The 27,233-nt window shown below is 35.8% G+C and overlaps 2 protein-coding genes and 1 long non-coding RNA gene across 7 annotated transcripts in view; 1 reads left to right on the top strand and 2 right to left on the bottom strand.

Moving 5' to 3' along the window:
- Positions 1–94: 94 nt before the first annotated feature.
- LOC128867827 (synaptic vesicle 2-related protein) lies at positions 95–20,181 on the bottom strand. Of its 4 annotated transcripts, none has more exons than XM_054109369.1 (9): positions 20,012–20,181; positions 15,890–16,020; positions 12,965–13,221; positions 12,101–12,225; positions 7,417–7,480; positions 6,473–6,598; positions 4,889–4,960; positions 3,137–3,534; positions 95–520 (listed from the first exon to the last, which is right to left on the bottom strand). In XM_054109369.1, the coding sequence occupies exons 2-9, from the start codon at positions 16,008–16,010 to the stop codon at positions 238–240; spliced, it is 1,446 nt and encodes a 481-aa protein (XP_053965344.1). In that variant the 5' UTR covers positions 16,011–16,020; positions 20,012–20,181; the 3' UTR covers positions 95–237. The 4 variants fall into 4 exon arrangements, with proteins under 4 accessions (XP_053965344.1, XP_053965343.1, XP_053965342.1 ...); XM_054109368.1 differs by having other exon boundaries at positions 20,016–20,180; XM_054109367.1 differs by lacking the exon at positions 20,012–20,181 and adding an exon at positions 19,648–19,738.
- LOC128867828 (uncharacterized) lies at positions 10,447–26,990 on the top strand. Its single transcript, XR_008455030.1, has 3 exons — positions 10,447–11,803; positions 12,076–12,256; positions 26,752–26,990. It is a non-coding gene; the product is annotated as an uncharacterized LOC128867828 (long non-coding RNA).
- Positions 23,902–27,233, bottom strand: part of LOC128867826 (UDP-N-acetylglucosamine--peptide N-acetylglucosaminyltransferase 110 kDa subunit) — a 28,033-nt gene continuing 24,701 nt past the window's right edge. For both annotated transcript variants that reach the window (XM_054109365.1, XM_054109366.1), the window contains exon 10: positions 23,902–24,323. In XM_054109365.1, the coding sequence (XP_053965340.1) occupies positions 24,056–24,323 (268 nt within the window). In that variant the 3' untranslated portion in view covers positions 23,902–24,055. The remainder of the gene's footprint in view (positions 24,324–27,233) is intronic.

Below are 27,233 nucleotides of genomic sequence, written 5' to 3'. Positions count from 1 at the left end.
TGTGTTTTCTTCTCTTTGCGTAGAGTTGCTGCTCTTGTTTAAGTATGCGGCTTCTATGTTAACGCTAGCCGGCAGAAAACTCATAGTTCAACGATCTTATTTAGGTTTTTCTGTTATGATTACAAACCTTCTGTATATTTTAATAGTATAACATCTCGCTCATTTCGTTGTCAATTCTGTTCCACATACAATTTTTTTGATTCAATAAAATACATTTTCGCCATCTAATACCTAAACTTATGCTAAAACTTGATTATCTGGAAGTATTATACAACCGACTGCAGATAATAAACCCACTAAGCTATAAATAATGAGCGCGCTTGATGCTGAGGTTTGTAAAAGTACTTGAGAAATAAATGGTGTAGCCATCGCGCCAATCCGAGCTATTGTTGAACATCCACCAACTCCTACAGAGCGTAAATTGTTGGGATAAATTTCAGGTGTGTATATATATGCAGCTTGAAATAGGCCAGATATGACTCCTCTGGCAATAAATAGGATCGAGATGGTGTAGATGCGGCTAAAAAGAATAAAGAAACATTTTTCAATTATACTTATACAATATGATATCGTTACGAGTATAAAAAAGCCTCAAATACATATTGAGTGTTTGTTGGAAAAACGCCATATTTCATAAACAAAAACCAAAATATCGAAAAAACCAGGTTTAGAGTTCAATTTGATATTTTTCTTTAAGTAAAAAAAAAAATTGTCTAATGAGATTGGGATTCGAGGCACGATTAAAATTCGACGCACGTAATAGAAGCGACGGTTTGTTTCACCCCAAAAAGTGTGTACGTGTCAATTATATATAGTATGTATATATACGGTGACTCACAGCTTATTTGATGCAGGTGATACTTTTGTATGATATATGTATGTATATATGTTGTAATGATATATGTATGTACTGTTTACCACTGCAGAAAGAACAATAACAAAAACAAAGTTTGCTGAAAAAATATAGAAACAAATAATTTTCTCATCAAAATATACTCACAGCTTAAATGATGCAGTGTATTTTATATTTTCTCTGGGAATGCAATAACGGTGAAATGTTTTTTTTTCTGTTTAACTTAGTCTCTTAAGCCATTCTTAAAAAAAGAAAAGTTGAAAACATTTAAATTTTTTTAAATGGGAAAACGGACCTCATTTGAAAGAAATTGTTGCTATTAGAAGATTAGGGCAGATCTACGCCAAATAAAATATTTAATGATGCAGATACGAGGTGGATTATTCGCAAAGTTAAAGAAAAACCCGATTTAAGCGCTCCAAAATTAACGAACGAAGTCGAAAAATACTTAAGCAAGATCTGTAACCCTGAAACTGTTCGTAGAGTTCTGTACGAAGAAAATTTTCATGGAAGAACTGCCGAAATAAGCCGTTGATTAATGCTCGTAATAGAAAACAAAGAATAGAGTTTTGCAGACAACATTAAAACATTCGTTCTAGAAGTCCGTTGATTTTGCGTATGAAAGCAAATTTAACATTTTCAGGTCTGATGGGAGAACCAAACACCGCGCTTCAACCATGTAATTTGCGCTCTACAGTTAAAAACGGCGGAGGCAATGTTATGGTATGGGGTTGCATGTCCTATTCAGGCGTCGGAAATTTCACATTTATCGAAGGAAACATGAATAAGGAGATGTATTTGGATCTGCTAAAAGATAATTTAGTACAAAGCGCGGATAAGATGCGCATTAGGGATTCGTTTAGGTTCTACCAAGACAACGATCGCAAGCATACGTCTGGTATTGTAAAAACTTGGCTTATCTGGAAATGACCACATGTAGTACAGACACCTGCACAGAGTCCAGATCTCAACGTTATTGAGAATTTGCAGTCAGTGCTGGAAAATAAAATAAGAAACCACAAAATGTCTAATGCTTCTGATCTCGAAAATTTAATTTAATCGAAATATTAATGTGTTTATGTTTTTTGCATCATTTCAGCTGTAACCTCAAAACTGTAACTGAATTATTTTAATTAGCCATATCTTTTTTATGAAAAATTTTTTTTTGGTTATTTCTTGTTATTAAATAAAACATGTTATTTAACAATAAAAAAATATACAATTTTTTTCTGTAATGGAAATACCATAAAATATATTTGATATTTTAATAATTTTTTTTGGCTGCAGTGAGTCACAAAAGTTGCAAAAAGGTAACGAACGAATAATTATCCATCTATTGCTAGGATGATAGATTACTAGGTTTTGCCAATAACCATGGTGAAAAAAAATTGTGAGGGGAACTTTGGCCGCCACGTCACGGGAGTATTCGCCATCCGAAATCTACACGATAATTTCAATATTCCAATCTGTAGCTGTTTAGATAGGAACAACGCAACATGAGCGAGACAGTGCTGATTTTTTTTCATATACCACTAAAACAATCTTATCGCCAACTGAAATCTGCACGATAATTTCACACATTCGTCCAATCAATCGTTGTTCAGACGACAGTGAACCATTGGTTGATTTTTTTCGTATATCACCAATGCAATCTCAGTTTGTAAACACATACCTACCAAGTGACATCAGTCCATCAGCCGAATTACGTATTGTTAAAGAGCAAACCGCTAGAATTTTTTTCACCATGGTAATTTTCGATAAACTGTATACTAATTGACATTGATTTTTACATTTAAATATTTTTGTTTCCTCATTTTATGATTTGCTGTTGCCCAAAGCGAAAGAGACGGTACTTTCCGAGAGATTTGTGGTAAGTATAATAATGTGGCGGCCGCCGTAGCCGAGTGGGTTGGTGCGTGACTACCATTCGGAATTCAGAGAGAACGTAGGTTCGAATCTCAGTGAAACACCAAAATTAAGAAAAAGTGGTTTCTAATAGCAGTTGCCTCTCGGCAGGCAATGGCAAACCTCCGAGTGTATTTCTGCCATGAAAAAGCGTCTCATAAAAAAATATCTGCCGTTCGGAGTCGGCTTAAAACTGTTAGTCCCTCCATTTGTGAAACACCATCAAGACACAAGCTACGAATAGGTGGATAAGCTTGGCTAAACACCCAAAAGGGGTGTAAGCGTGAATTATATCCATATACATATTATTTATGGACTTAGTTCTATAAATCTATACACACTTATATATTTATAATATTTAGGTCAACTAGAGCTTACCTTTTATGGAGCGAAAGTAATGAAACACAACCAGAAAAAATTAAGAACTGCAGAGCCATTGTTTTTTTCTTGCCATACCGTTTAATAACAGCTGTTGTTGAAAATATACCAGGGAATTCGGAGAAAGTAATCCACATTAGATCCATAAAATCTTGTGTATTGAATGTATTGCAATCTTGATTTGATATTGAATCTGCCTTGTCTCTAAGGAAAAGTTCCGCAGATATTAATACTAGGCCGTAATAGCAAAACGCACAGGACATCCATATAAACCACAGTAATAATGTTATTTTCCTTAATTCGGGCTTAAGTAATGTTCTCATATGAGCAGGTGAATTAGTTTCCCGATCGACCGTCAAACGACCAATCAGCATTTGACGGTTATTGTCCTTTGCAATCTGTAAATAAATAGTATACAAATTATTACTCGAGTTTAAAAAATTTTCCATAACAAATTTGCTACCTCCCAATACTCAAATATTCTCAATTCTATTTGATTCGAAGTAACAGTGCTTCGGACGTGCTTTCAATATTCTGCTCAATATTTTAATTTGGTTAGTGACTAAATAATATATAACCAAACATTTTCTCCTATCCCTTTATATAACACATGGGCGGAAAAGTCCCGGGCTTAATAAAGAAAATAGGTTTTTTTGTTTTATTTATCAACGTAAGATTTCAATACCACTTTTGTAGAATAATGTAACTTTTGCCTCAAAATAGGCCTTAGTTTCAGCGATGAACTCTTCATTCGGCCGAAATTTCTTACTGGCGAGCATTTTTTAAGTGACAATGTGCCTTGTCTTGATGAAACAAAATTATGAGCAGACGCGGCACCCACTTTGAACAGATATTTTTTATAGTCAAATGTTCATGCCGTTTAAAGCCAACACCTTTTGATATCGTTACGGTGTCAGCTAGCTTACGAAATTTCATTTTTTGATCATTCAAAATGATTTTGTGGATTGTTTTGATGTTTTCTGGTGTTGCCGGTGTTGGTCGGTGTCTCTACGACCACGTTTGAAGTCAGCAAACCATCATTTGATTGTTGTTTCTGATGGAGCGGAGTCCCAATAACACTTTCCAAGACATTGCTTCGTATTTTTCCCAATCAAGAAGCAGTATAAAATGAAAAACACGAAATTCTTGTTCATTTCCATTGTTTTGAAAATAACAAAAGTAGCGTCACTCTTAGCACAATAACTCACGAACTAATGAACAGACTAACATGGAATTTAATAGCTATTTTTTTAAGGTTACTACAAATTGAGAAAGAGGTGAATGCAATAAAACGAGTGCCACATCTGTGTTAGGCTTGGGATTTTTCAGCCCGTGTATTATAGCTGTACCAAATTAATAGTACCTTATTATTAGTTTTTATCAAGCTAATTTTTGCAATGAAATTTGAAATGAAATGTTAACGTCTAGGCATTGGTGCTTTATACTCGGATACACTTCAATATGCAGTTAACTGGATTGGTATATGTTAATAATATAATATATAATTAAAAGACATCAGTTGACTTCGGCTCTATTAAAATTCTTTCAGATTTGTATAAAAAAATAAAACCATGAAACGTTGCTTATTTTCGAGATCATGTAGCTAATTATGGCATTATATCAACGGTCACACAATTTTGTTATTCTGTAAATATGAATTGCCTTTTCTCATTTTCTATAAAAATGATTTCTAGAGTTTATCCTATGGGGGTAGTGGGATTTTATCTTATTCATAAAAAAAGCTTGTCATACCTGCTCCAGAACTCGAACCGCTTTCTCGTTGTTCCCATTCAAGGTATGAAATCGTGCAGATTCTGTAAGCCACTAAAAATGTATATGTTGTTTTAATAATAAATTACAAAGTGTTATATTATAACTATATAGTATTTACATATTTTCGTTTTAAAATATGATAAAATGGGTGGGGTGGCCAAAGTAGACTTTAAGACAAATATTTTGTTCTATTATCCACTTCTCTACTCGCTATCTTTCTGCTCGGTTCACTTTACATGTGAAACCAAAAACGAAATTATCGAGCCACTAGCGTGTTTGGTTATACCTCATAAAACTGGTACGAGTATAACTCAATGTAATTTTAGGCAACTCTATTCCAGCGTTGCTAAGACAAGTTCTTTTATACCAGTTGCTTCATCTAATCGCCACTTGCTAGCGCTTGGCGAAAAGAAGAGACCTTTTAACTCGCTACAGCGTTTTTTTATCTTTCCCGCAAAAGAGACAAAAAATATCCATCTTTTGAGGAGTTAAAGATGAGCACATCATACATCTTAATAGCAAGGATTACATAGTTTCCTATGGCGATTTATCATAAGAATGTAGAAAAGTGGCAAACTTAGATCCCTCTAGAATAAAATTCTGACATAAACTTTCAAATCACCGACAAACATATATTTTTCACTCCTCTCTACCAGAACGCTTGCCCGATCATGTAGTTTCCTATCCTGATATTCCACAAGTGGGAACTTTTTTCCCACTAAAAGTACAGACGCAAGCTTTCAAGTCGCTTATACGACATGTAATTTTTGGTCCTCTATACCTACGATGTAGAGAATTTGACAATTGAGTGTCGTCAGTATATAATATAATTAGCTACGCAAAAATACTTTACCTACTATCTGCGACTCCCATACAATTTACGATGACGCATCCTCCGTCATTGCAGGTCTAATCCTGGTAGACATTCTGGCTAAGGAAATGAAGTCAATAAACAAGACGATAGAGCAAGGCGTAAAGAAATTCCAGCAGAAGAAAAGCGTCGTTCGATCGCCCACAGGTAGGACCGGTGGAACAGGTCACCTAAGGGTAGATGAACGAATGAGTTAATACCTATCCACAGGGCCGCAGAGAGCATATCCGGGCCCTGGGGGAAAATTGCAAATGGCCCGCATTTCCAATTATGTCTAATTCATATAATTCGAATTACTCTCGAGTCCGGGCCCCTCTGAGAACTCCGGGACCGGGGTAAAAAGTCCCCGATTTGTATTTTATCACTCTTGCTATTTACCGGCATAACCTTTTTATTTTTGTTTGTGTTGCATAGTGTAATTGGACCTCTCAGGTTCGTGTCACTGTGTCATAAAAATAGATCTGCATAGATATAAATGTAGGTATATATTGTACATAGATATAGATATTATTATTATGAGGGTATTTACACTGTGACCTTAAAGATCTATTGATACACCTTCATGTAGATACAGATATAAATACTTAGACATAATTTTCTGCTTTGAACAAAGTTAAGTGATTAGAATAATACTAATATTTGTGTTGTAAAGCACAAACATTTTAATTCATAACTTATCTATATATATTTACCGGTGTCAAAGATGTAAATAATAATAATGGTGCGGCTGATAAACCTAAAAGCCATCGCCAACCAAAGTTAGGGTAAATTGCCAATGCTAAGGCAATTTCAAAGCAAGCCCCCAAAGCCCAGAAACACTGAAAATACAAAAATATTTCTTATCATAGTTAAATATTATTGAAAAATAAAAAAAAAAAAACAGATTAAAAAAAATAAAAAAATCATTTAGTTAAATATGATCAGAGAGTAACTTTGTAGGGAATTGAAATGTTCGTGCAGAACTCGGCTAAATCTCTCAAGTGACGTGGCAGCCGAAATTCCAATCACAATATTCTTTTTCCCCATAGTTAAAGAGCAAACCTGGTAAATATATCATCCTTTGCTCTTTAACTATGGTGAAAAAAAATTGTGTCAGAAACTGCGGCTGCCACGTCACTTGGGAGATTCAGCCGAATTCTGCACGATCATTTCATTTGTTTTCACACACTCGTCCAATCAGTCGTTGTTCAGATAGCAACGAAACAATATGAGCGAAGACTGTGCTGATTTGTTTTCGTATGTCACTAACACAATCTTATTGCCACTCGAAATTTACACAATCATTTCACACATATTCACACATTCGTCCAATCCGTCGTTGTTCAGACGGCAACAAAGTGTCATTGGTTGATTTTTTCTTATATCACCAACACAATCTCAGTTTTTTGTAAACACATCCCAAATGAAGTAAACCCATCAGCTGCTCCTGCCAAATTCGCTCGGAGCCGAATAACGGTCTGCTAAATAGCACACATTTAAAAATCTTTTCAATACAATTATGTATAACAATTATAACGAGAGAAATCGACGGTGACAAAATGATAACAATAAATGTTCAATGTGGTCGCTAATAAAGTGTCAGATACTCGTGTTGCTGTATTTAATAACTCGTTTCTCATGAATGTTAAAAACTTACATCCATTAAGACCACGCACTTTCCTTTGTGCTTTGAAGGAAGGAATTCCGCATATAGAGTAACACTGCAAAGAAAAATAAACATATTTAAATTAGATTTCGAACAGTTACTAGTACAATACAATTTCTTATATGCATCATAATGGGTCGAGAATGGCATGGGTGTAAAACAATCTGAGGTAAACATTTTCAAAGAATATAATCAGTGCCCTCGCTTCTTGGCTTTTCCTAGTACGATATTTTCCTATCAAAAAGTTCAAAAATTAAAACTAGCAGAATCTTCTTCTAACCTTTTTCTTTACTCACCTCTTTAGCTGCGGCCCTGACTTATAGATTGGAATTTAAGTGCAATGTGAGCAACCCATAAGAGTAATTCTGAATTCTGTCCGATCTATTGCGAAATTAGTCTCCCAAACATTGCATATAATGCAATCTCGAGCGTATTATACGAAAGGCTAAAACGCGCACCATCACAGTTTTAAAAGTGCGTAAAATCGTGGTGAAAAGAATTGAGAAGGTGCGGCCAACATCAGACCGTCAATCGGCTCTCAGCGATTGAAGGACTCAGTTGATTTGTGGTCGTCATTTGAGATGTAACGGTGGTTTGTTTACGACAATACTGAGATTGTGTTGGTGTTATAAGAAAAACTCGACACAGTCTGTACTCATATTACTTCGTTGCCATCTCAACAACAGTTGATTGGGCAAGCGTAAGAATACGTGTGAAATGTGCGGGCAGAATTGTGCTGCCGAGTCTCCGATGACGTGGCGTCCGAAACTACTCTCACAATTTTGCATCGCACAACTGCTATTGATATCATCGGTCCTTACAATCGCGCCGTTAGTTATGCCTTTTCTAATCAGGATAAAGATGCGAAGCGCACATGTCAAGGGGTGTTTATTAAAGGTGGTGACTACACCAGCAACAAAGTTTTGTACATTAGAATGTCTCGAAAGTAAAAAAGAAAAGAAAAGGACGAGTTACGTTGAACAGCCGACATGCACTGCGAGCTAGAAGAATATGACGATGGTTCGAATGGAATGGCTTTTCGTCATTTCATTTTGTGCTGACATCCTAATGTACATGATAAAAGGAAAGCATAAACTAGTCAACTGGTCTAGTCATATCACCTTTAAGAGATTCACCTTGAAATGTGTGGAACGAGCATAAGATGAAGTACCTCCTTTCATTAAACAAGCAGTCAGCGGAAATGCACACCCACCTCACTGGACAGTTTTAATATCGAGGTAGTAAGCAGTGTGCAAACTTATTTTTTTTATACGGTAGAATTGAGAAAAATGCAACACGTATGTATACTCCTGAAGGAGGTTGGGGTAAAGTGTTTGCAAGTCACCACTTTTGTCAACTATTTTGGGTAACTGTTTGGTGACATTGACAACTAAGCGGCTACATTTTTTACTTTACTTTTGATGGGTGTCAAATAAAATTTCAAGCTTCTGACTAAATTTATCTTTTTTTTTTTGCTATTAAATTCAGTGGCTTGGTAGTAAGTAGAGTTGGGTATTTCCCGAGAAAATCCCAATCTCGAGAATCGGGATTTCCCGAAATAACGAAAATTTCAATTCTCGAGATGCGGGATTTCCCGAAAATAATTTTTGAGATTTCTCGAGAATTCTCGAAAATTCGGGAAAAATTCCAAAAAATTAAAAAAAAAATCTAAAACCAGTGTAAGAGCAATGAATTTCATAAAATATTATTTTTATTTATTTTTATTAAAGTATAAATTACATAAAAAAATATTTGAAAATATTACTATTTCAATTATTGCAAACAAAAAAGTGAAACAAAAATAATTACAAAAAAATTCAAAACAAAAATAATTCAAGATTATACTTATTAAAATAGGGGAAAAAAGTGATTGTAAACATTATTTCACAAAATGGTGTTTTAAAAAACACAGACTGTCAATGGCTTCGTCTGACAATCGCGTACGCTTTTTGGACACAAAACTACCCGCTGTAGAAAAATTCCTCTCATTTTGAGTCGATGTTAGCTTAACAGTGTTAAAAGCTCCGATCAGTCTTTCAACATTTTGTGTTTTCTCTCCAGTTTTTTCATATAGTTTTAGCTCGTTTCTAAGCGACGAAAACATCTGGTTCACCGCATGTTGCGCAATGTCTGCTTTCGGTTTTGAGCATTGCTGAACGTATTTTTCAAGCTGTTTCGCCATATCTTCTTCATCGACGTTGTTGGTTGCAAATACGTCATCATCGTCAGAACTAGACACTGCTTGGTCTTCTTGAATGCTCGTAGAAAATAGACGAACCAAGTAGTTTTCGGCTTCTTTTATCAATTCTGTTTTAGAACAGGTGTGGAAAAGTTCAGATTTGTCACTAGAGCTGTTAACTGGATCGTGTAAATATTTAAAGGCCGATAACAAACGGCTAGATCTACGAGCTGTTAAGTTTTTTTTTTAGGCTGGATAAGAATTCATTGCCCAATTCGGTGTGCTGATTCTCCAATTTTGTGAACAAAAATTTGAGAATAGCATCCGCAGCAAGTAAGTTCACATTTTGGCGACTAAGTGCTTCTACAGCAACACGTATAGGTTTAAGAGCATTTATGATATCCTCGCAATACTTTTCTTCTGCGTCAGTAGTGGCCATAAAATTTAAATTAAGAGTGTCGAGCGCCTTACGAACATGCTTGCTGATGCAAATGTATCTGGCTAGCATAGTTTCCAGGCTATTCCAACGTGTTTTGCAATCCAACGGCAAGAAAAGCTCTTTCTTCTCGACCTCTTTAACATAATTCTGCAAGATGGCATCCCGTACAGGCAAGTTCTTGAATTTCAAAACTATCTTGCGAACCTTTTTTACGATTTCAAATGCAGACTTTATAGTGACCGTCTTGTCAGCAACAAATACGATATTGTCGTCCTCGTCATCGGAAGCGTTTTCCGCATTAATGTCGGAAAATGAAATACTCGCTGCATTGTTTTCATTTTCATCGGAGCCTCTATCATCCGAATCGTCTCCATCGCTTACGCCACTATCGTATATCCTGTTTGCGACTTTTCGTTTCTGGTACATTACCTCCATGACCGCCAAATGTATGCCGTGATTGTAGCAAATCTGTTGATGCGCTGGTGATAGTCTCCCAAATTTGATCATGACACTGGCACCATCACTTGTAATAGCCACGATGTCGGACTGTAGTTTTATATTGAAGTCTGAAAGCTTTGGATTTACGAGCTCATATACTTTTTCAGCGGGACATGATTCCTGAATGCGAACCAGGCCAAGGTTGTCAGATTGTCCATCGTCATAATATATATGGATGTTCATGTGACGTCGGTTTCGCACGCTTGTCCACTCGTCGATGCTCAAGCTGAACTTACGCTGTGCAGATTTAAAATTTTCAATTTTGATCTTCAAATCGCTTTTTATTTTCGTGCAGTACTTCATAACCAAACCCAGAACAGCTTTGTGACACTTTGGAAGATGAAATCCTAAGCGGCTGATACTATTACGAATGAACTCACTTTTTGTTATCGCGTTTATTGGAATTCCATCTTTTGCAGCCAATTTTGCAACAATTTGTTCAAGCGATTCAGGCGAGGAAGAAGTATTGAAAAAGTTGTGAAGAGTTCGGGTCTTCTTGGCTGGTGGCTGTTCTTTTGGAGCCTCATGTTCCCTTCGCTTCATGTTGTGTATCCTCTCCATGTGACGGTGAAGTCCAGATGTTGACGATGACTTGCATTTAATGATTTTATTGCATTTCAAACATGTTGCTTCGTCGTCAAATCGCTTGAAAAGCTGCCACACTTGGTCGTATTCGTATTCTGAACTCATGATTTTTAATGCTAAAAATTCAAAATTTGTTTTAAATTTTGGTTTTTAAAGGAAGTAACTAACCGGTAATCGCAGTCAACGATACGTCGATTCAAAACTTAAAAATAAGTAATATTTGGACCACAAAATATTTTATTATACGGTGTATAATTTATACTTAATCAGGTACCACAAAATGAAATGCACCCGCTCACTACAAAAAATAAATTTAAAACCGTCGTCTGTGCAGTCTGCGAACAAATTGAAATTGCTTGACTATTTTCAAAGCATTTCTAATTGCTTAACTGCTGCTACATATAAGAAACACATAAAACTAAACTTCATTAGCTTGATGTTACAGTGCTTTCCCTCGACATAGCATAGCAACGCATCTAGCATTTACTCTGTAGTCACCCTAAAACAAAAAAAAAAAAACAAACAAACAAATGGAACAGTTATACTGTTGTGGCTTTTCGCATAGCAATTGAAACTATGGTGTGAATTGTATGTGATTCTGCGAAACAGTATGTAGTGTGCGATTCTTTGTAACATAATGGCCGTTACAGTTTGGTGTTTCCAGGTATTAATCATATGTATGTGTATTCTTTTACTTTTGAAAAACTGTTTTTTTCTCTTAATATTTGACAACAAAAATTAAAAAAAAAAAATGGTTTTCTCGAGAAATCTTGAAACATTCTCGAGATTCGGGACTTCCCGAAATGCTAAAAATTTCAATTCTCGAGATTCGGGATGGAAAAATATCTAGAATTTCTCGAGAATTCCCGTCGGGAAATTCCCGAAACCCAACTCTAGTAGTAAGTGTTATTCATATACGCAATAATTATAATGGTTGGATGGTTTCAAGTTGTTTATAGTGATTAAATACTTACGATTGCGGAATGCATCCGATAGAAAAGCCGACAAGTCCACGTAAAATTAAAAGCCAGGTGAAGTTGGGAGCCACAGAACTGAGTAAACTATACAACACAAGCAGCACTCCACAAAATGTTAAGGCCTGGAATTGAATTATATTATAAAATATAAATGTGAGTAGGTATTTAATAATTCATAGTGTTGGTCAAAATCAAATATAAAAATGGCGGAATATGGCTCTTATGGTTCCAATAAACAGGACAATAATTATTAGGCAAGCAAAAAAGAAAAAGATAATTTTACATAAGTACTTTAAATAACACACCTTTATCAAATATAAGTATTCATTATAATTATATTATTGATCACACACACCACGAATAAACGAATTATGTATAGAAATATCTATAAAATATAGGCATAGTAGAATTATGCTCTCATTATAACTGCGCAAAAGACCAAACAAATTAATAAGAATCGTTAATTAAAAAAAATAAACTAGCTGATTTTTTTTCTTTAGCCCTATGCAGTAGGATGTCTGCATAAAATGAAATGACGAAAAGCCGTTCCATTCGCACTGTCGTCTTATGCTTCTAGCTGCAGTCGGCTGTTTAACGTACATACATAGTTCGTGCTCTTCTTTCGACATTCGTTTGTCGTTTTGCACAAAACATTTTTGTTGGTCTAGTGGATGTAATGGATGAAAGCTAACTCAAAAATAAGGTTACCATCAAAATTTCATTTTCGTAAAAAGTGCAAATAGAAGATATTGAATATAAGCCGGTTATATTATTATCTATTTGTTCTAACAGAAATATATGCTATACTAGTGATGCTTCTATTCTAGCCTATGTTCTATGTATGCGGCATTAATTACTTACAGATTTTCGGCCGTATCGGTCACTTAATTGACTCCAAAATGAAGGACTAATCATCATTCCTAAAAATACGACTGTCGTCATTAGAGCTTTCTGATAAGTTGATATATTCCATTCGCATTGCATTGCTGGCCCAATAATACTAAGTATAGTCATTTCCATAGAGTCGGCCATCCAACAAAGTCCAACAAACAGTGATAGTTTAACGTGAAACCATCCAAATCCTAAAAGATTAACAGCTTGTTGAACTGTATAGGTATCTAAAATGAAATAAAAAACAAAAAAATATAAACTAGTTTAGGAAAGCAATCTAAACTAGTCGTATTTACGTTACAGCTCACATTAAGAATATAAACATAAGTATTATACATATAAGACAATATATACAACAATCAATCTTGCCTTTATTTGTTGGACGTTTCATGTGTCGCTTCTTTGAAAGCATTTACATATTTATATTATATTAAGGGGAGAATTTCGTTTTTATGTTCAAACTAGCTGACCCGGCGAACTTTGTTCCGCCCTAGAGGCAATAAAAAACATATTTTTGACTTTATTAAGTTAATTTTTTTATTAATCAAATATTTCAATGAAGCTTTAATAGATTGCACTCTTCAGTTAAGCACCTTGTGATACACGACATTTTTTATTTTATTATCTGGTGCAAGAACAAACAACGCAAATGGTTTTCCGACCCGTGAACATACCACATATAATTGACCATGTGAGAAACATTGGTTTTCTAGATTCAGACCACAAACTTTCAAGGATTGGCCTTGTGATTTGTTAATAGTCATGGCGAATGCAAGACGAATCGGAAACTGAAGTATTTTAAGCTCAAACGGAAGATATGTTGGGATCATCGGGATCCTCGGAATGAGAACTTCTTCACCTTCGAATTTTCCTTTGAGTATCGTCGCGTAAATCACATTGTTCATCAATTGGTGGTCTTATGTTTCGAAGCATGATTACTACGAAGCCGTGAAATATACTCGTTGACCATTCTCCACATGAACCGCCAAAAAGCACAACATTAGAATGATGTTCGTGAATAGGGAATGCGAATATACGCCAAATCGCTTTATTGCAGTTCACATAACGACCAACTTGATAGCGCTCAATTTCATTGGAATTGGAGGATTGGATGCCTAAAACCGACATATCGCTGCTTTTCGTGACATATTTACAAATGTATTTTATGGACTTTACTGAATTGCAAAACTCAACGTTGCAATGTGTCTTGAACGTTTTGGAAATAATCACTCTTCCACTAAGGCAGCACACTCCGGGCGTTTCTCTGCAAAACTTCAATGCGCCACAATACTCGCAAACAACGTTCATTGGCCCAATGCAAATGCTAGGATGCAAGCAGTAATCAGTGTTGCAATCATATCGAAACGCTGCTCGATTCAAATCAGCACTTGATAATTCTCTTCTTGCGCGTTGAAAATGATCTACTTGTTGATCTCTGTTATTCGCTCGACGATTTCGCATTGCATCGCAATCGATCCGTTTCACGGGCTGTCTCGCTTTGCTCTTGTGATTGAGAAGCACGAAGTCGAGCCATACTAACGCGGCGCTCTTCAAGGGCAATTCCTTGTGCTTCTTTAGTCGTTTCATTCGCAGTGTTTCGTATCCTTCTTGCATTACGGCTTTGTAGGGAAAGATTCGATCGTCTTGGTCACGGCATTGATAATGATGATTTAAAGAGAATACAAATTACTGTGATTATATATTTCTGACAAAATTTATATTACCAAATTTTTTTCTTAACCATAGACAAAATTACGTTTAGCTGCCATTTGCGTTTTGTTATTCCATATCAGATGCGTTTTTGTTATACCACATTTTATATGATTTCACGGAAACGCGTTCGAATGGGATAAAAAGTATCCTATGCCCGTCTCCTAGTTCTAAGCTACCTCTCCACCAATTTTCAGACAAATCGTTTCAGCCGTTCTCGAGTTATAAATAGTAACATGACTTCCTTTTATAAATATATGTATATATAGGTATATTATATGCTTGAAACACTGTTTCTTTTTCTCAAAGATCACGTATGGCTGATGCGCCATCCTGCTGAAACCAAAGAACGTCGACATCAATGCCGTCAATTTCCGACCACAAAAAATCGTTTACCATGTCTTGTAGCGTTCACCGTAATCCCAAATGGCGTTTCCAGCAGCATTTTCAAAGAAAAATTAGCCAATGATGAAACCGCTCCAAAATGCGCACCAAACTGTGACTCTCTGACGATGCATTGGCTTCCCAACAGTCACGTGCGGTTGTGCGATCCCCAAATGCGGCAATTTTGTTTGTTAACATAGCAGCCGAGATGAAAATGCGCTTCGCCAGAAAAGATGATTTTGACACATTTTTAATAAATCCACTGTTGCTACGCATCATTGACTTTAAAAATAAGTTTCTAATATTTCGTGGTATTGACAGGAACCTCAGAAGCCCCGGAGGCCTAGTATTCTTTAAGAAATTTTCAAGGGCTTTTCTACTTGCTAAGAAAAAGGTTCCAAATTTTTTCATTAAAGAGATCACAAATTTTTTAATGTAAATGCGAATTTAATGTAGATTATAATGATTACGCTCATAAGAGTTTAGCAAAACCTAAGTCGCTTGTAAAATGTTTCCTTTTAAAAATTTTTCAAAAGTAGCTTGAGTTTATAGGAGGAGATAATACGATTAAAAAACCTAAAACGAATTATAGGATGTTGACAAAGGATACTTTATAGGGATGCAAATTTAAGACTTGCATAGGAAAATCAGGTGCTAGGATGTTTTCAAATTGCGTTCTCTTCTCTTATTTGCCAAAGCACTTGGAGTACTGCCACAAGGATGGCTATGACAACGGTCGTAAAATAAGCAACATTAATTAATTTATGTAGTCCTTTAAAAAACAAATAAAAATATACTTACCGCTGGATTGAATATCTAACTCTCCGTCTATATTTAACAACTCATTGTGGTTATGTCTTGCCACTTTGAGCTCTAAAATATCTTCACAGCTATGCTTTACACTTGGATCCACGTTAATCATTTTACAGTGCCTGAAAATATCGGGATAGTTTAATTATTTTTCCTTAATCAATTTGCGCAAAATGTGTGCTTTTTATGTGACAAATTATTTATTTATTGAATCCGCTTTATTTGGGGGTTATGGGGCGCTATTGTACTGGCTGCGCCACGTCGAGCGTATGGATGCAGAAGCTCCAGCAAAGGTGTTCAGATGGCAAGTTAGAGGACAACGACGTGTAAGGGCATGTAAGGGAAGATGCCTCCAATGGAAGGACCAAGTCGAAGGAACCCTATCATCGCTTAGTGTAAAAAATGGGAGAAGACGCGCGAAAGCAAAGACGCCTGGCGATACTTGTTTTAGTCGGCCTTAGTCCGGTAACGGGTTGTGATACTTGATTAGGTCATAGAAGTAAGTACGACTTCGCTAAAACAACAACAACATTCTCACGAATTTTGTTTTTCCAACTTGGTATTTTGACTGGCAAAATCTCTATGAGAATGTAAACAAACAAATAAGACACCAACTCAAAGGCAGGGCACTTTGACAACACGAAAACCTGAAAATCGCAACAAAAACAGCTGATTAATTCAAGGCGAATTGAATACAGAAGATGATGCTTCCCAAAAGAGTTACTTTATTTTTCGCGATTCAACAAGTCTGGCATCATGCACCTTAATAATACAAATCATATAAAAGGAGGAATTACACGTTTGTGAATATTCAGTGAATAGCTTGGTAATATTGAGATTTGTGACATTTAAACTAAACAAATTTACGAAAACGAAGTGCCGCGTGTAAATTGTGAAAGACGAATAGCAATCGAATGTGTATGCGTGTATAATTGTTTATGTTTGGTTGTTGTTGTTGTAGCAGTATTGGCCTCTGGTCACGCTCCAGCATGCTGTCCAGCAGGCTTATATGTGTGCGTGTCGGGTGATCGACGCTAATATCTAAAATTTTTGATTTTCATCAAGAAAAGCCGACAACAAGTATGTGTGACACGAAGCAAGTACGAGTGTCACCCGACACGCACACATATAAGCCTGCCGGACAAGCATGCTGGATCGTCACCAGAGGCCATATGTCAAATTCGCTCAGAGCCGAATAACTGGCTTGCCATCAAGTGCTATTTTGGACTAAGAAGATAGATGAGTAATAAAGTCCTCTCTCGACAAACAAAACTAACACTTTATAAGGCCCACCCTAACGTATGGCGCAGAAGCTTGGTCGATAACAATATCCGATGAGACGTCACTTGGAGTATTTGAGAGAAAGAATCCGCGGCAGATGTTTGGGCCTTTGCACATTGGCAACGGCGAGGATCGAACAATGAGCTGTATGAGCTTTACGACGACATAAACATAGTTTAGCGAATAAAGACCAAGCGGCTTCGTAGAACGTCTTGTGTTTGGTTGTTGTTCTTGTAATTGTAGCAGCATAAACATTCCTCATACATATACGGGAAATGCTGTTGAAGTGACATTCCTTGGCCGGATATATATCTGGTTACATAGAACCACCTGTCGTGGTTCGCCTGATCTTTCTCTTCACAAATAAGTAATTCCCCTTCCTTTTGTTTGTGTCTTATTTAATCACTCTTGGATTATTCAAACTAGGCTCATTATTGACTCGGATTTGGATCTGGCCGATACTCCACTCCAGCAGCATTTTCAGGGGCATGTATGGGGAAGATTTGTGTTGCAACAACATATATGTACATATAATTATTAATTTTCAAGAAAATTTATTAAAAACTAAATTTTCTATCTGAACAGTGTATGTATAATATATACATATACATAATTGGCGCGTGCACCCTTTTTGGGTGTTAACCGAGCTCTTCCTCCTATTTGTGGTGTGTGGCTTGATGTTGTTAGGTCTCTCCTACAGTTTTAAGCCGACTCCGAACGGCAGATATTTTTAATGAGGAGCTTTTTCATGGCATACACTCGGAGATTTGTCATTGACTGCTGAGGGGCGACTGCTATTAGAACAATTATTTCTTTATTTTGATGTTTCACGGAGATTCGAACCTAAGTTCTCCGAATTCGAATGGTAGTCACGCACGAAGGCATTCGTCTACGGCCGCCAATCAACAATCATAAGGTTGTCAAATGTTTACAATATACACATGCAAATATGTATTAGTACACAATTTTCTATGCCTGTTTCCATCATCCAATTCTTGCAGGCATATATGAGTTTCATGAAAAATATTTAAGTTGTTTTGATATTTGTCAAACTTAATTGTCGTTTGACCTGTTTTGGGAGCTGTGTTGTTTCTTTAACCAGGTCTCAACCAATATGCCAAAGCAATATATTCAATTCAAGCACCTTTATCACTCTGGTTGATTATCTTGTATTTACAAAACTTGAACGCAAACGAGGAACTGTAGTTTGATGAGTTGTTTAATGTTTGCAAGAGCAACCCATACAAAGATGTACTTTGATCAACCAACTTGATAGTGTAAGGCTCCTATTAAATGTTCATTTACATGGTACTCCCTTAAGGCGAACGCTACACGTACATATGTATATTTGGATTGACCAAACAAATTTGATATTGATGATACGCTTCAAAATTTGAAAAATTAAACAGGAAATTTCAAAAAGTTTCTAATGTTTAAATAAATTATTCCAAATAGATTTAGTCGCTTGTTATAGTCGACGCGGTAAGCTAAAGAAATTGGATGGAAGCAAGGCGCAGTTATTAAAGGTGGTGGCACAAGACCAACAACACTGCTCTGTACGTTTGATTGTCAAAGCAAAGTATTGATTTACCAACACCACCTTTAATAGACTCGCCTTGGATGGAAGGAATCATGGAAAAACGACGCATACTGACGAACTCATAATTTATTATGTGATTCAGATCTGCGAATTATTAAATATAGAGCGATCCGTATCACGCTCCATCAATATTTTTCCCTACACGATTAGTAAATATCATGATGCAGTGTCCGACCCAAATATAATTTACGGAGTTATAGGCCCATCACAATGGGTGCGTTACGGTTAAAAATTCGACAAAAAGCTAAACAGATTATATGGTTTTTAGTCGACGGCCCCACCCACATAGGTGCCGTACGCCAAGCCGGATTGCGAAAAACCTGGCAACTTTCTACTTTTGCCGTATGGCAAGTCCGGCGAAAATGACAACTATTTAAAGAAGAGCAATTTTGTCGCCCAAATTTTTATGTGGTGGTTTTTTGTTATATCAAATTGAATACAAAAAATAAATAGAATTTAAATAAATTGAGTCAATTCAAATTCTAGTTATTTTGAAAACGATTGTGCTTCCCGGTCCCAGAATTATGGTCGCAGTCACCGTCCACGACTACTATAAATTCTATTAAAACCCCCTTTCGCTTCAATAAGCATTAATTTTATATATAATATTTCACAACCAACAAAAACCTGTTTATACACAACGAAATATGATATTTGCTTCCACAATAAAAGCATATATTGTTTTCTTTCTTTATGTATATGCGGCAATACTCTAATTGTGGTACCACGGAACGTTTTACACGTCACATCAGTCAAAAACGTTGCCGCAACGAATGCTAAAGAGCCATTGTGACAGCCCTATTACATTCATATTAGTGGGCTTAAGTAACCACATCTTCAAAAGTTCACATCAAAATAGTCAACTAACACCCTTTCCCTGCAGTTCATGCATGTCTTATTTTTTTAACCAGTTAATAATTTTGCGAAAGTCAAAATTCGATCTCCTGACATTAACATCTTCTCCACTTTAAAATTTTTATATGGCTCAAGTCTGCATGATTAACTCTCTCGGTTTCTGGTTTTCCGATAACTCATTTTCTTTTATGAATTCCCATTACTTACATATATGTACGAGTATGTACCTATGTAAGTGCTACGTCGATAAAATGTTAATCAAATCCACAGCTATACACACATTTATACATAGCTTTCGATTTGCATGTGTGGGAACGATCTTTATTTAGGTATTCAAATCTCCCATATCGTTCACTTATGAATCCGGTTTTACGTACTCACTTTTGTGTTTTCCAGGTTCAGTATAATTTCCCGATCAGTTGTTTATCAATTCAATTATTTACCAAACAGATTAGTTAACAAAACAAATATATAATCTCTTCTTCGACTTATTATTCGCCAAGAAACGTCCCCTAAAAAACAAAGCAGACCAAGGCGAATTCATTTGTATTTGCAGCACTAAAAATTCGTATAAAGCTTATTAAATAGTTGCAGCTCAAATCAACTTTTATTTACTGGTTATAGGTATTTTTTTAGTATAGGCACAGCTAATGTAAAGTTTTTTTTTAATGCGTTCATATGTATATATAAGTATTTATGATTATCTGGCATGTGATGTTTTTTAAAATAAGTGGGGATTAAAACAACCAGCACCACGTTTTCATGACTTTTTACGCCCCTTTTTTTAAACCATCGTGGAATCATGCTCTGCATAAAAAATACATCGAAAACAGTCTCATATAAAAAAATTAACCATGTAGACCTATGTGTGATCAACTTTATTATCATTGAATCGATCGTAGCTTCGTTTTCGTGAACTCTACACAATTTGCATCACTGCATTCCGAGGCGCGTTCATTAAAGGAGGTGGCAACAGACCAACAACAACGTTTGAATGGAACGGATTGATACAGTTAAAGAAATAGAAAAACAAATCAGTTGATTTACCGAAACCACCTTTAATAAATTCGCCTTGCTGAATTCGAATAGCTATGAACGTCAATTCGAAATCCGTAGAGTGACATCTCGGAATGAATTTAAATTTGAAACTTTTTAAAGTAAAAGTTTGAAATAGCTCAAGCACCGCTATGATTTAAGACAACCTTTTTTTGCGGTGGTCTTAGGCATGTTCTCCATAAAACGAATGCTCGATAGTTGTTTTATATGGAAGGAAACATCTACTTGTCAATAAGACCCTGTGCTGAGTTATGGAACGCACTTTATTTGTTTTCGATCGACCATTTTTTAAAAGCGAAATTTTTAAATTTCGAATGAAAGCTTAAAATGTATTGCACACGTTACTGCAGTTCAATTTGTTAATTTAAAGACAAATTTTGTTTTGAAAACGAGATAATGTGCCGATTTTTATTTGAAACTTTTTAGAATATATGCATAGGGTGTTTTTTTTTTTTGTTTTGCTGCAATAGAACTATCTATAACTATGGTTTGACAGCTAAGAATGGTGAACTGGGTTGACATTCCTTTTCAGAAAGGTTTGTCAAGTCATCATAGATCGTTTAACGTGCAAAACAACGCTTCAAAATTGTGGAAATTTACTTTGGTGAAGAAGACACCGAAATGTTGATTCGTCGTCGTTCTCAATTTGTTGGCCTTTGTCCTTCGATCACGTCGAAAATTTTACATAAGGATCTTGGCTTATGTGTCTATAAAATACAGCTCGTTCAAGAAGTGAACTCAAATTACCATTTTAATTTCTCAAGCTCTTAAAAACACCCTTATATACATACATGTATGTAAATCGTATATAATGAAATAACACGATTTAATCCCATGTGACAATCCGAGCTTATTTTCAATCAGCTGGCCTTGAATCGAGTTCGAACTTTCACAACTCGCAATTCCATCACCTCTTTTAACTATTCGCACGATTAGTAATTCGGTTTCAGAGAAGAATCACGCGATTTCTAGCATATGCCCGGATAATTACCATCGTCATTACATTCTTCCAAGCGCAAGCATTGCCAATACCAATATGCTTATAAAATGTATTTGTGGTTTTTACTTACTTTGCTTCTCCGTTTGTTTTAAGTGACGGGAAAGTCGAGAAAAATATAGAACCTCAGGGAAAAAACATCGATGTTTGAAATACTAATGGTATCTACCAGTAATAGTACACACATCTGCTGGTATTTCTCCTGTCTATCTTTAGACTTTGAAACTTTTTTACGTGCGTGTCCACACCCAAAATTACCTCCACCGGGAAATCCATATTTGCGATAAAAATCCTATTACCCTCTCACTTTCATATCACATTTCTATGTCGCCCTTATTGCGCGTAAATGAAATTGAAGACCCGAGTGTAATTTTTGACTCAAATATTACTTTCGTTAGTCATATTAATATTATTATTCCTAAGTCATATGCCATGCCTGCTTTTGTTAGTAATTCGGCATTCGGTCGTTGTGCTTGTCAGACCGCTTTCCCGCTTATAAATAAATTTTAAAACTTTGCAGAGCGGTAAAGTAATCCTGTATTTATTTTACGCCTTAAATATAGTATAAATACGTGGAGCTGTTGATTTGCCCGTCCAGCTTGGAGGATTTTCTCTATTATTCTCGCCAGATCCCTTCGAGGCTCAGATTTTTTCCCCGTTTGGCTCGGAGCTGCTTCTATTCACACACTCGTCCAATCAGTCGTTGTTCAGATGACAACGAAGTGTCATTGGTTAATTTTTCCCCCCCATACCACCAACACAATCTCAGTTTTTTTGTAAACACACCTCAAGTGGCGTCAGCTGATCAACTGATTCTGGCAAATTCGCTCAGAGCCGAATAACGGTGTTAATCTAGAGCTTACCTTTGAAATATTTTCACCATATGTGTGTCGCCTGGCGACAAGATTGAGTTAGTGATATACGAAAACAACTCAACGCAGTTTTCACTTATGTTACTTTGTTGCTATCTGAACAACGACTGATTGGGCGAGTGTGAGTGAATGCATGTGAAAGAATCGTGCAGAATTCGGCTGCCGAATCTCCAAGTGACGTGGCAGCCAAAGATTCCCTCATAAATTTCTTTTTCACCATAATTAAATAGCAACCTGGTAATCTATGTGCCGACTTACACACGGAGACATCTGGAAGGGACACACTGGAAATTCTCTTTTCATGTTTCACTCGCGGTCACACGGGCACAATGGCTTTCGGCATTTTCGAGTTTACTACTTTAGCATCTTCTGGTTCGGAAACATTCTACAACCAGCTAACATGTAAACCGGAGAACATTCGTCAACAGTTTCTTAAATATTTCAATGTGGACGGCAAACTGATTAAATACTAAATGATTTTTTTTTTTTTTTTTTTGTTTACAAATTTTTGTAAATGAATAAAAATAAAAGTAAATTAAAAATACTTCATATATAAATAATTGACTTTAGTATCTAAATAGAAATGGGGAAAAATATAATTCAACATAAACATGCCCAACTTTACTAGGAAAAATAATACTGCATTTCCCAAGCAGCATTTTGATGTTTGTCATCGTTTATTTCTTCCGTTTGATTTAAAACCAACACAGAACTCAGAACTTTCTCCCATAAAAGAAGAAAACAAATGAAGCAACTATCAAAAATTGTTTTAAGATTGGAAACACGAATAAGAAGCGCAAAGCGTGTCGCCAGTACAGGAGACAAAATCCCCTCTCTTGTCCGCGGCCGTCCTTCTCCCACGAACAAAATGTTTCCCTTCCAAATATTTCCCTGTGTAAATGGCCACTTCCTTGGTTCAGCATGTTGAAAATATTTCGGCCTATTTCCTTATGGAATGGCGAACTTGTTGCTTTCGTTTTGTTCCCAAATCGCATCCATTTATATATTGTATTATATAACAACCTTATAGTTTTTGATATTTTCTGGATCATCATTTAAGAGATTTTATGAAATTATTTAATTTAAGTACATAAATGGTGTTTATAGTAACGATATAAAAAAAAGTTAGTTCTCAAAATGTTCGAGAAACAAACCGAAAGTAGAGCACTCTGCATAAAGCGGAATAAATTTGCAAATAAAGGTGTAGAATGGCGCCACAAAAATTATTCAAAAGCTTTTCTGCAATTTAAATTTATATTGAGGTCTTTACTGTTATAGATGTTGGTTTTTTACATACTTACATTAGGAATATGCATTGATTCCTTTGAAAATAAAAATCGTATTTACGCAATATTCATACATATTTCTATTAGGAAATGACAAAAACTTATTGGTTGTTCTTTTTTAAATACATCAAATTGTTTTATATATAACATTTGATTTTTATCTTCGCGTTCGTAAAATAATAAATATTTAAATATATACTCATAGAAGATTCACTTGTCTGCCACTGCAGATATATGATCTGGGAGTTCATGAGCTGTAAAACGTTCCCACATTCGTTTAAAAATCATTTCTAACCCTCTAGCGTATTGGCTACAGTCAAACAATGGACTATCCACTCGTGCCTTCCACACTTTTGCTCGCATCGCTTTTAGATATTCTCTCTCGGTGCCTAATCGAATAGCAATATCTTCGTACTCTTGCCTTGTGTGTGCTATAAGTTCCGGACACCCCAACGTAGCTAATTGTGATGCAGCAACTCTGTAAACAAAACAATATAAATATAAAAATATTATTAAGTGGTATCATTAAGATTCCTGTACTTTGGGCAATTAAAACTCAATTACATATGATTCGGTTAATGGGCAGCCCTCCCGATCTACTTTGGTAGACCGGCTCTCTTAATATCTTCAATCTTCAATTTGATATTATTTGTTGGTATTTGCTTTACTGCTTGGGAGTATTTCAATAAGTACATACTATAAGTATAATGGTTAGTTGGTTACAATGCTTCCATAGTGACTCAGAAGTATTAGCGCTTGGGGTGCACCTGCACTACCTAGTGGCTATACTGGGATTGGAGTAACATAACTTAATTTGGGAAACCTTGTCACTCTTAAAAAATTACTCAAGCTTCTGTTCATATAACATATCTCCCGAGTGTATTATTATGCATTCGCTCAAGAAATGTTGAACGAGTTCGTTGTTACCGTCTGGAGAATATTGTAAAATTTTGGATTTGAAAAAGCTTTAAAACCCTAGAAAAAACGCAAGACAGGTTAGCTCTCTACCCCCACCAAAACTGCGCTCAAAAATACATAATTTATGTAAACCACTTCTCATATAAATTTTTACAGCTGGTTTACGAGCTCGTAAGTTTAGGAGGATTAGGTGTCATTTAAGCGTTTAGTGTATTCTTTACTGTTTGTATGCTGAACCAATCAGTCTCAGGTATAAAAGTAATATAAATGACAGATTGAGATTAAAGATAATACTCTCATCATTATTTTGGACTTCTGGCCACAAAACTGATTTGAGAGTATACCATATGTATAAACGTTGATGCAATTGATGGAGATGCAATTTTCATCAAGTACTTTGTAGATATCTGCCGTAGGAATAGTTTGTATTTTTTAATATGTAGTAATGAGTTAATGGAAATCAGTGACACGCGGTTACTGTTTTTAGTTCTAAAAATATTCATGGTATTAAAAACACGCTCAACTTCTGTATTAGATTACGGACAGAAGTATAATCCCTAAGCAAGCCAAATCTTCAAATGTTTTTTGCTTTAGCAAAAGTACCTGAACTTGCATGAACAGATTTCGAGGGGAAAATACAGGGTGGGCCATATAACGTTTGCTTTTTGAACCACCTATTTTTTGAGAACACACATGACATGTCAAATGTGTTCATAATTTACTTAAAGGTTTGACATTTACGAAATGGGACGCTATACGCTTGAACAAAATGCGGAAATATTGAAAAACCTATTTCCAAAGTGGTGAGTCTTCTTCTTTTCTGATTTTCACATCGGTGGCTATGTCAGTAAGCAAAATTGTCGAATTTGGGGCTCAGAAAATCCACACGTTACTGTAGAAAAGCAAATGCATCCACAACGAGTCACTGTTTGGTGCGGTTTTTGGTCTGGCGGCATCATCGGGCCATTTTTTTCGAAAATGAGCGAGGAGCCGCGGTTACAGTAAATGGCGAGCGTTATCGTGACATGCTCAACGAGTTGTTTCCAAAAATTGAAGAGGATGACATGGACGACATTTGGTTTCAACAGGACGGCTACCGTTTTTGAAAACCGAATAATCAGCCGAAATTCCGATATCAATTGGACTATTTTTTGTGCGGAGCCGTTAAGGACAAATGCTATGCGAACCATCCAGAGACGATTGATGCTTTAAAACACGAAATCGAGGTTGCCATTCATGAAATTGGAGCCCAAACAATCGAAAATGTGCTTAAAAATTGGGTTGATCGAATGGCCTACTGTAAAGCCAGTCGTGGCAGTCCTTTGAACGATATTATTTTTTATTCATAAATGACAATGTTCAATCTCCAAAATAAAAAAAAGTTTGAAAAAATATTGATTCGTTTTTGTTTTATAGCCGATTCAAACATAAGCGTTCTCGCTCATTATCGTCACGACACCAGAATTTTGTTTCCAGTGTTTTAAGGCTTCTTAGAAAACAACAAATTGAATGATAATGGATGATAAACATTTTTTTGCGACAGAGAATTGCAAGCAAGTGGGCTTCTGACAACGGATTAATTCTTAATCCTGATCAGTCCCAATGTATCGTTATATACAAAAAATATATCAAGCTCGATGGCTATACAGAAGTCAAACTACATGACGCTGTGATTAAATGTGTGGACATTGTTAAAAATTTAGGGGTTACAATTAATAGAACTTTGACATGGAGCAACCACATCTTTATTGCCATAGGTAAAGTTTATGGTATGCTCCGAAATTTACGGACAACTCAACATTTTATACCAGTGGTTGTGAGTTATATACTTCTTGTGACAGTGTGTGTCGTAATAAAGGTTAATGTTTTGTATAACAACATTGCAATATACGTCTACTGTAAAAACGTTATGATCATATTTCTGTTTTTCCGAAAAAAATTGCTTCCGTATCTTTTGACGACTTTTACTCTTTTACTTTTTACTCCAGGTACCTTAAATATCGACTTATGTTTTCAAAGTCCTGCCGTTCGTTAAACATAGTCCCGATGAAATACAGTTGTTTGGTGACTGAACGTCAATACTTTGTGTTCTCTGTCCGTCTGTGGAATACCTTACCTTACAAAATTAAACGCATAAAAGAAAGCTCGTGCTTCAAAAATAAATTGTTTCGCTACCTTGCCTTTTTTAATAGCTTCTCCAACTTCAACTTCTTTACCACTAGCTATAATTTTAATTTTAATTTTGATTTTACTGTTAATCCTTTTATGTAAACTATTCTTAAGGTCAATCATTGTAAAAATAACCTATGGTTGTATGTTTGACTTTAACAATAAATAAATAAATCGAAGACATGGACTTGGACGATATTCGGTTTCAGCAGAATTGCGCGTCATTTCACTGTCGATCTTTCATGGGATAAGTTTACTAATCGCCGTCTCGGCGACATCAACTGGCCACATTGGAGCTAGT

The sequence above is a fragment of the Anastrepha ludens genome, chromosome 6 (genome assembly GCF_028408465.1).
Source record: "Anastrepha ludens isolate Willacy chromosome 6, idAnaLude1.1, whole genome shotgun sequence".
NCBI classification, from domain to species: Eukaryota; Metazoa; Arthropoda; class Insecta; order Diptera; family Tephritidae; genus Anastrepha; species Anastrepha ludens.
This window is presented reverse-complemented; position numbering and strand designations above follow the sequence as displayed.

Excerpts from the sequence above, each read along its gene's own strand:
- LOC128867827 (XM_054109367.1), bottom strand. The coding sequence starts at position 19,667 with ATGAACTGCAGGGAAAGGGT. Across the intron at positions 12,226-12,964 it reads ACCGATACGGCCGAAAATCT|GCCTTAACATTTTGTGGAGT; the intron begins GTAAGTAATTAA and ends ATTCAATTCCAG. Across the intron at positions 7,481-12,100 it reads ATCGGATGCATTCCGCAATC|TGTTACTCTATATGCGGAAT; the intron begins GTAAGTATTTAA and ends TTTTCTTTGCAG.